General features: G+C 39.3%; 1 protein-coding gene across 1 annotated transcript in view; it reads right to left on the bottom strand.

The window, feature by feature from the left end:
* The window catches only part of LPAR1 (lysophosphatidic acid receptor 1), a 48754-nt gene extending 39016 nt beyond the window's left edge, over positions 1 to 9738 (bottom strand). Inside the window, exon 1 of the mRNA XM_010002906.1 lies at positions 9568 to 9738. Within this exon, the coding sequence (XP_010001208.1) occupies positions 9568 to 9627 (60 nt within the window). The 5' untranslated portion in view covers positions 9628 to 9738. The remainder of the gene's footprint in view (positions 1 to 9567) is intronic.
* Between the last annotated feature and the right edge of the window lie 262 nt (positions 9739 to 10000).

The following is a 10000-nucleotide window of genomic DNA, read 5'->3' as shown; positions in this document are numbered from 1 at the left end:
TTGTGGAAAGAGGTCAGATACACCTGGCAGAACATTTATTTTTAGTTAAAAAATTTAAAATGTGTTAGATTTATTTTATTTTATTTTATTTTGGTGGCTTTGTTTTGCATGTGTGCTTAGAATGTGAATTCTCCCCTGGTTTAGTAACACCTTCCCCCGTCTTTTTGTATGAAATCTGTAACGTGGTATGATAAAAAAAGCTCACTGTAATATGCCCTGGTAAGTGCTATGCATTTGTCTTACTCCCAGATGGCCAAGCCAGGTCTCAATGTAAGCAATGCACGTAACAGCATGTAAGATCTACAGTCAAATCTGTTAAATTTAAAAGCATGACAGCGGTTGAGTAATCCCAGAAGAAAAGCAAGGGGCTCTCTTATGGCTTCTTCTCTTATTTTGAAGACACAGGAAGAAACCACTCTATTCGTGTAAGGGATCTATTTTAGAGAAGTTTTGCTCTTAGGGCATGCTAATCTAAAACCTGGGATCTCCCTTAAAAGCAACCTTTTCTGTCCCAAGGGAAAGAAGAGCAGAAGAAGAGATAGTTCGCTGATAAAAGTTCAAACAGGGGACTTGCAGATGATCAGCCTTCTTGGATGCCAGTGTCTATCTTACAGGAAGGTTTTGACCTCTCAGGTCACAAACATACAAATCCCAAGGCACCTCATTTACCCGTGATGCCGCTATCTGACTGGAAAGGCTGAAGCAGGAGGGAAATACAATGTATCTCTGAGTACCGAAAGTGTTAACATACCATAATGGCATTTTCAAGCAGGCAGACCCATCCCCTCTCCTGCCCCTGCAGGAAAAGGGGCAGGAAAGTTTACATTTTAATTTCCTGAAGTTTCCACTTAGTGTGTTTCATTGCCTGGGTAAGCCAGATGTGCAGTGCCCTGAGATTTACCTCCTCCATTTAGTATATTTCAACAGAAGTTTAAGACAAACTGAGCCACAAATTGCCCATTCTAACTAAACCTCTAGGACATACCTGTATAGAAAAAGAAAATGTCTGAATTATAAACCAACAAGACAGATAAAGCAAAATGGAGTAACAGAAAGCTAAAAGCAAAGCCTCCTCTAACCATGTGATGTTGATTAAATACACAAGACACAGTTGTCCCAAACCAAAGAACATGAAAATACCACATAGATGGAGCTAAATCTCTTGAAGTCATAAGATGTATTTATAACCACAACACTGTGCACACAAATCAGGAAATTTGGCACTAGAACACAATAAGTAAAACTCACTCTGATTCTACAGTCAGCACCGAGTCATCCTGTGGCCAGAATGTCACCTTGGCACTAGCATTTCCAGTCACTATCTGCTATGCTTGTCCCCTCGGCTCCTCTCCTTTGGTGGTATGGGACTATATCACTGGGGTAGGAGTGGAGAGACAGGGAAAAAGAGCCCATGTAAGCAGCTTTCCACTGTTTTGTGCTTGACTGATCTTGCTGCTGCCTCTCAATCACAGCTTAAAGACTGGGGTGAGGATTTTGGCATGGAGCTTCTTGCCCCTGGGATGTCCCTGGGTGGGCAGCACATTCCTCCCACTCTCAGGAAAGACATCAAAGTGGAGAAGATAATTGGTTGCCTGAAGTGGGAAAGTGAGAGGGGAACTCTGGATCGTGCCAGTTCTTTGGTGAGTGACAGCTCAGCTGGTAAGGGCTGTGCATGGAGAGATGCTTAGGGTCGAACACAAACAGCAGCAAGTTTTCAAACACGCTGATTGATACTGCCTAAAGGAAGCGTCAGTTAGCACGAGGGGCCTGAAGGCAAATGATCAGTTTACAAACTCCACTGCAACTCATGAGTAGTTCCTCAGTCTACCTTAAAAAAAAAAAAAAAATAAAAAAAGAAGAAAAAAAAAAAGGATACCCACTTATCCTCCCTAGCATGCATGGGTGCAGTTATTTCTTACCCAGAGAAACAAAGCTTAACAGAAACAAAGCTTAACATTCTTAGAATACTAAGGTCTGACTTTTAAAGAGCTTTTAAGAGTTGGAAGCCACAAAAAAAGATTTAATACCCAAGAAAACTTTAAAAAATATTTTAACCCAAACCTCTCCAAACATAGTCTGATTCTGTCTTTTTTCCCCTTTACTACATTAAACTCAATATGCTGCTGTTCTCAGATCACAGCAAGGAGATGAAAAGCAATTTATTTGCATGCTATGAAATGCCAAGTACAAGCCACAGACTTCAATTTTGCAGAAGTCTTGCAACTTGCATGCAGACTCCTTAAAGTTTGCTAGACTCTGAGAAGATTCATTCTATACAGGATCAGCTTTTAATTCTGCAGTAGCTACCCTTGGATCCCAAAAATAATATATATCATTCTCAGTGCTGCCCAAAATTCCAGAAAATGTTTCAGGGAAAATGCAGAATTGGGAGTGATAGACTAGGACTCCAAAACAGCAATAGGTGTCTTAGAGCTTTATATTGAGCAGACAAGTGAATGGAACACAGTAGCACTGTTTTCAGTTTAGGTGAATGTCCTGAAGTTTACCAGGAAGGCTAGAGGTGAAAAACTTTGTGGAACTGCCAACTTCAAAATCCCCAAATAAGTATATAAATTAAGAATATCTTTAAAATCAACATAAGCAAGTAAGTATAGGAATAACTGAATCAATATGTAAATACTTTCTCAGCCGACAACTGCAAAACCACAAGTTTTATTGAAGTTGTAACAGATGAGAAAAAAATCCAATTTGCAACAAATTTTCTCCACTACCTAATGAAAAGCACAAACTATTGCTCAAAGTATAGAATGCAAAAGAAACAAGAGGTTTAAAAATAAAGGGGAAATGATGATGTTCCCTTCAAAGATAAAGGTAGGAGTTGAGGAGGCATTTACCCAACGTTTAAGTAAAAAATTGGAGAGTCTCAAGACAAGGGTTCTGATTATTATAGCCTCATGCCTACTGTGCCTTGTGTACAGATAGAATTTCATCTGCACAATGAAAGTATGAAGCCTTGTCACCAAGATACAATGGGTCCTCCCACACCCTTTTCAGAATTGTATCCTCCAAAGTAATTGATCAATGGACTTAAAAAACCCTGGTATGATAACATGGTGGTTCACTCACAGCAGGCCACTTCTTTGTTTCACTGAACTAATTTTTGTCCTTCCTGTAGCTGAAGAGACAGGAGGAAATGAATCTTTGCAAGGGGGTCACTTCAACTCATGATAAAGCATGAAGTGGCTTATGGATCATGAGGCAATAGCTAGCATATCCAGTAATTATAGGATGCTTTTATAGACTACATTACTACAGTCTCAAAGCTAAAAAATGTCCCAACTATTAGAAACTGAATTGATAAGTTGTCTGTATCCTATAGTTTGTATCTGAAAAGGCTAACCCAATATATCTAGCCACTCAGTGTACCAATAGGAAGCAGTCACCAAAAATGCTGGAAAAAGAAGCAATTTTTCTGCTAGAAGGTGTAATTCGTGAGTGACACAGATCCTGTTGGAAACTATGATTACAACCTCCACAGATGGACTATAAAACCAGTGAGGGTGTTGACCTTTCCTAGTGCTTATTCACTGTCAAGTACTACAAACTTAAGTACAAAAATAGCTTCTGTAGACTAAAAAGGAATGGGTGAGAGCAGGAAGTCCAGCAAACTCTAAAAATGCCTTTCTTCTGGAAGACGTCAGGGTCACTAACTATCAGGTCTGAAGTAGCTTGACTTGGCCCTACAGCTTTTCAGGATAGATATATCAGGAGCCATGCAATTCCCTCCTCAAACACCAGAGCATTAGTGAAGAGCAGTGGCAGTCAGGAGCATACTGAGCTGTCCCAACATTGCCAGCTCTGTGGTTTCAATTTGCACTCTCTACTGCTGCAGAAAGTAGGTATGCACAGACAAGACACACCACACATGCACATGCACGTTTCACTTCAGAATTTTGCAAGCAGAAAGAGATTTAGGAAATCAAAAAACTAGAAGAATTGGGAAAAAATATCCAAGGAAATACAAGAGATTGAACTTATCCCTCCAGTAACCTACCCAATAATTCCAACACTACTGTATTGCTGCTCCTTTTCCATGGATCCAGCATTTTCAGATGAGCTGCATCCCTCGCAAGCATCACCTATGGGTTTGGATGCATTTTTTGCAGTTGAGGAGGAAATTAAGACTGTTTGAATCAGGGCATAGTTCTACATTACCACATCCACCTTACACTGCTGGGATGGCTTGAACGCTTTAATCACTAAGGGTTTTTTCCCAGACCACACAGCACTTCTCTGCAGTTCCATCTCTGTCTGCCAAGATCTGCTCAAAGGGAGGCCACCACTGCACTGTGGAGGTATTGCAAAAATAAATTAATTGGCTTTGCTAGGAGGAGAGGCATGATTGAGCATCTTGAGCCAAAATTAGGTAGTTGAGCCCAAATGACCCATACAGAGTGAAGAAAGGGTTTCTGCAAAGCCCTTCAAGCTTCCTTGTCTTCTCGGGGAGCTTCATGACAACCTGAGCTTCAGAAACATTAGCCAAACATGGGCATAGGCTCAACACCTCCTGGCTCTGTGGGAGACAAGGCAATTATATTCCATCAGCTAATTTAGTGACTGAAATAGGCCACTTCTTATGCCTTAAAAAAAAGGTCTGTGTCATGATGCGGACTACGTTTCTCCACTACTACACCCAGTTCATTACCTGGCTGCCTACCTGCCTGATCTTCAACCTGAACATCGTAAATATACATCCAGCCTGTTCTGAGTCCCTGCAGGCTGTGCAGGACGAGCAGTGCAGGACAGATCTCCCCCAAAGACCCCACCATAGTGAAGTATCACAGTCCCCTATCTGTGTTACTTCAGAAGCCATCAGGGTGGAAGAAATGGAAGGGGAAAAATAACCTCCACAACTTTAACATCCCAAGTCAGCTTTGTTGTATAGTGAATTGCAATATGCATCCTTTCTGCCCAGTTTGGTGCATTGCAAGACAAGATGGGAATTCTTGGTTCCAGCAGCAGGAAGACTGGTCTTTTATGCTGAAAAAATACTGCAGGCCATTGGTGCTACTTCCATTCCCAGGGCACACCTTTGATCACTTGTCACTAAGCAAACTAGCAAAGTGAGTACTATGGAGAGTTTAGCCCACAAGCAAAATGCTTATTTGAAATTACATTAATGAGCATAGCAAATTTCATTTTGGCCTGGAAATTGAGATTTCCAAATGGAAATAAGAAGACTATCCTGTGTTTACTGCATAATTTTTTTTATTTTTTTTTTTAACATAGAGCAGACAGTTTGGGTTTGTTTTGCTTTGATGCTCTGTTCTGTGAAATATATAAACAGACTAAAGAAAAATCTTTCTCAGGGCTCTGGCAACAATAGGTTCTGTATCAGTAACTTCATACAATTGGTCTATTTTGAACAAAATGGAGGTGGTTTTTGTACCTCTGGTAATCTCATCTAGTGTAAAAATCATAACAACAACAAAGCATACTAGTATTTAAGTTTTCCCTATGCCTGTAACTGGGTGGATATACCTCTAATCATTAACTGTTTCTTCCATTCTCACCACTTCCTTTTTTTCTTTTGTTTATCTTATTTATCGCCACCAGAGGTCTGTTTAGGTAAAGAAGTTAACTTGTTTACTCACCTAGAAGGGGAGAAAAAAAAAAAATAATCAGCATATTTGTTGGCTGTAGAAATTGAGGCACCAGATCCAAAATGTAAATCATGCTTAGCTTTGTTGGGGAAAGGGACAACAACAGCTGTGCCACCCCACAGAAGTCTGTTCTCAAGCATCACCATAAAGAGGAAAAAGGTATTGAGGATGACCATTCTGTGAGAAGGTTAGTTTAAATTGCTTCTACTCTACTTCAAACAAAAAGAAGGAAAAATAGAGAAGTATTCAATGGCACAGACTGAGAGAAGTGGTTTTTGGCTCTGGTAACCACACAGCCATGAAAGGCCACTATAATGGAAACTGCTCTGGATTTCTCTTCAGAATAGCTGCAAGACTGTTATTTAAATATACTCATTTGCTTCTAGTATTTGGCTGGTAGGATCCATTGCTGGCAAAAGCAAAGAGAAAACAATGAATTTTCATTGTTTTCTTGTTTTAAGAATTTCTGATGCACTGTCAGAAGTCCCTAGTTCATTAAGCAACTGGAGCTGAAATAATTTCTTCTTCAAAGCTTTTACTGCAGAATTAATCTCATGCCATTCACAAAGAGAAGATACGATCACTCCACAGACTGCATTTATCAGTTTAGATCACCACTTGTTATGTTTCTTTTTTACGAACAGCAGAGCCCTCTGGGATGCTAAATGCTTCTTACAGAATTACTTAACTTTCTGTTTACTGCATTATCACAGTAATCAGGTTTCTGTGATACAATTTTGCTTATACATAGCTAAGGCATAAAGTAATCATATGCAACACAAAATATCTCCAACTTATTTACCAAATGTTCTCATATGATTTATTTCTCTCTCTTTAGGAGCAGAACAGCTTATCTAATCTGAAATCACTAGATTCTGCCTTACAATAAAACCCAGTTGCCAACAATTCAATGGATATTCTGGAAATTTTGTGTTTCATTGACTTACTTGACACACTGTGAATGGTGTCCTAGAACTATTTTCTACTCCAGATTTCAGCTATGCATAGCTAAACTCCCCTGAAAATTTAACTTATCTTCATTTAAATGTAACCAAGATGCATTAAATCTTTGCTTTTAATTGCCACTCCTTACATCTGGTAACAGGATGTTGTGAGGAGGAATGAAGACGGGAACAGAGAGCTTTGGACATGTTAGTGGATAGGGAGGATAAGAAGCGACAAGACTGTGGAAAATGTGCTGCTTCAGTTGAGGGTTGTAGAGAGAACCAAAAGCATTTCCTACGTTGACACTCTAGCAAAAGTGTATTTTAAATCAGTAGCAACAATTTCACAGCAGTGGCTTTAAAAAACTTTTCCAAAATGTGAATCTTTCGTTACCTGACTCACAATATGAATCTTGATAAAGATAACATTTGCAAACAAATTAGCAGGCACTTCCCTCGTTGTGGTGCCACCACAAGCACATTTAGGATTCAGACCCAAGCAAAAACCTGTCAGGGTGAGCTCCAGATTATAAAAGGTCCTACTGAGATCTAGGACTCACCTCTGTGGTAAGTAAGAGGCTAATCTTGCTTGCCCTGTGCAGTTAAAGAGCTGATGATAGACAAAGGAATATTTATTATTGAGATGTATACGCGTACCTTCACATATATACATGTGTGTACAAAATAGATATTTATTTCTAAGACTAAATTGACCAAAGGTGAAGGAAACCAACTATCCTGGCAATGCTAAAGGAAAGTGTAAAGATAGATAAAGGATTAAAAAAGATTAAATAAAGTTTTAAGTAAAGTAGTAAAACACCACTTTTTGTAACAGAGATGCCATCTAGGTCATGCAGAAGGCATGCAAGGCTAAGTCCAAATTTATTTATTTTTTTTAAATCATTCCATAATACATTCATCTATAAATGTCTTCTGCAGAACACTGTGGCATTTGCTCAGTTTTAAAAGGTAAAATAACATCCTCTAGGAGAAAAAAATAAAAGGTATTTCAATGAATATCATTTTCTAAACTATATCCAAAATTCATTTGTCAACACAATCATGAAAGGCAAGCCCATGCAGTCCTAGTCTGAAAAGTGCTTTACTTCAGTGCTTCCATCTAATGATTTATTCCTTTAGCTACATATCTTACTATATCCTTGCCTGCTAAAAAGCTCTTTCTTATCCTCAGAAACATACCCATGGCTCCCAGGTGATTGATTGTAGCTGTTATTTCTTTACGTAGGAATAATGCCTTTTATCAACCATCAGATCCACAATAGTTTACTGACATCTTTGGGAATGCATGCATGCATGTAAGTCTGTTCATATATATTCTATTTTTACAACATGAGCTTGAGAGAACAATTTTTTTCTACCATAATCTTCCACACTGAGATACCAGGTTTGTTTTTTTTTTTGCTTCCTGTTGCCATTTCTTTCTGGCTCCCATGTAAAATCTCATTGAAACAGTCTATAAAACTCTAATGTGGAGGGAGAGCTGACTGGATTACCAGTGAAGGATCAGAGTCATCCATTTATCTCTAGCCTTTGGTCTAGCGATGCAATTTCAGGGCAGGACTTACTCAGCAGAACCTCCCTGCAGACACAGGACATGTGAAGTTACTCACCCGTAAGTACAACAGAACGGTGACTACACTGATCATCATGTCCTTTACAAGGGAGTGCTTCTCTTTCACTCATTCTTGCCCCACAGCTGAACTTACTTTCCCTTTGAGAAGAAATTTACCCTGAACAGCAATCCTTAGATACACACATTTCTTATCCATAAAGAAGGCTTTGAAGAGAGAATCCATGGAGACAGGGGTGTAAGTGCCTTTCACAGGATTCAAGCAGATGGCCTGTGTGAGACTTTCTCCAGAAAGGGAGAATAGATCAGCAGCAGCCAGGCAGCCTCGTACGCAAGCACACAGCATTCACCTCCTATCAGGGATTCTGTTCTGTTGTGAAGACACAAGATCCTTCTCTGCCCTCAACAGGGACAGAGCCTTCAGAAGCAACCAAAATAACTTTAAAAATATACTAGTTCTCCATTTGAAACACAAGAGGAAAAGGAGCACAAAGTAGATTCCCCAAAACAGATTTTGCATTCAGCTCATTTTACACTGCAACCCATTAGTCGACATATTTTTTGTAACTTCACAGGATCTTGGTATCTCTGAGCTGCTGCACTTCTCAGTGCATATTGCTAAGAGGTATAGTCTCCTGAGCCAAACAATCTCCAGCAAACAAAAACAACGCAAAATAAACATTACACCTCCAATTTTCTGACATCTACCTTTACCAATTGTGGGGACCTCTTCAGTAAAACATTTATCCTTAAAAGTTTTATGTTGCAACAAGAACATAAGTCTCTATGAAGTGAAAGAGACTCTGAAAATGCCTTCCTGAGATGAAGTCTTGACTGTTATTAACATCTCCCTTTCTGTTTGTAATATTTAGCCCAGAAAACACAAGTACTTGGTGTTCAGCACATAGGGCTGAAGAAATCACTTAGGTATTTATAAATATCAAGTCTGAAACATGCATGTTGATTCATGAAAGCAAGATTAGTGTGTTAGTAGTTGTATGTAAATTATTAATCTTATGGCTGCTGATGGCAGTTTCTCCGACAAGAAAACCAAACCTGAAATTTCCTGTGGTATTTTTACAACTGAACCACATTATGACCTTCTTCTACTTTGTATTCATTAAACATAGTAAAAATCAAATCCATGGTGCATGGACCACCTACATGGTCTCAATAAAATTAGTATTTTGCCATACAGTTTCTTCTACAAATAGTAGTATAATACAGCAGTAATGTGCCTCAAAGCATAACATCATTCTTAGCAAATGATGAGTGTCTTTCATAGAACATTTCAAGAAAAACTGCCTCAATGACGTAGAAGTGAGACTGGAGAAAATCTAGCATTCAATGAGGAAGTAAGAAATAGGTTCAGCCAGTTCAGTTGCAAGTTTCCTCATGTTCTACTCACCTCAATCACCTCAGGTTGGGACATCATGGAAGATGGCACCAAATCGGTGGGGATATCCATGGTAGCTCAAAATGTCCTTGCTCTCTTTGCACCCTTCCTCTGTGTCTGCAAACCCTTGGTGGGAACACAGAAGCACTTTCTCAGACCCTGGTCATGCTGGCATTTGCTCCTAGTAGGAAGGACAAAAATTTTGAGAATCATATGAGAACTGGGTATGCAGTCAACATCCAATCCCTTTGGCTGCTGCAAAATCAGCTTGTGAGTTTGCCCAGCCCAACTTGCTTACAAGGCCATTCACAATAGATTTGCAGAAGTTTCAAAGGGCACACTAGAAGTTGGTCCAGAACAGTAAAACCATTCACTCATCCACACAAAGTAGAATTCACACAAACTGAGTACAGTAAGAAAACTAATGCACACTCAGTAGGAAGTA

The sequence above is a fragment of the Chaetura pelagica genome, unplaced genomic scaffold, assembly GCF_000747805.2.
Source record: "Chaetura pelagica isolate M959 unplaced genomic scaffold, ChaPel_1.0 scaffold391, whole genome shotgun sequence".
In the NCBI taxonomy this organism is placed as follows: domain Eukaryota; kingdom Metazoa; phylum Chordata; class Aves; order Apodiformes; family Apodidae; genus Chaetura; species Chaetura pelagica.
Note: the sequence above shows the minus strand (reverse complement) of the source record. Positions and strands in the feature narration are given on the sequence as shown.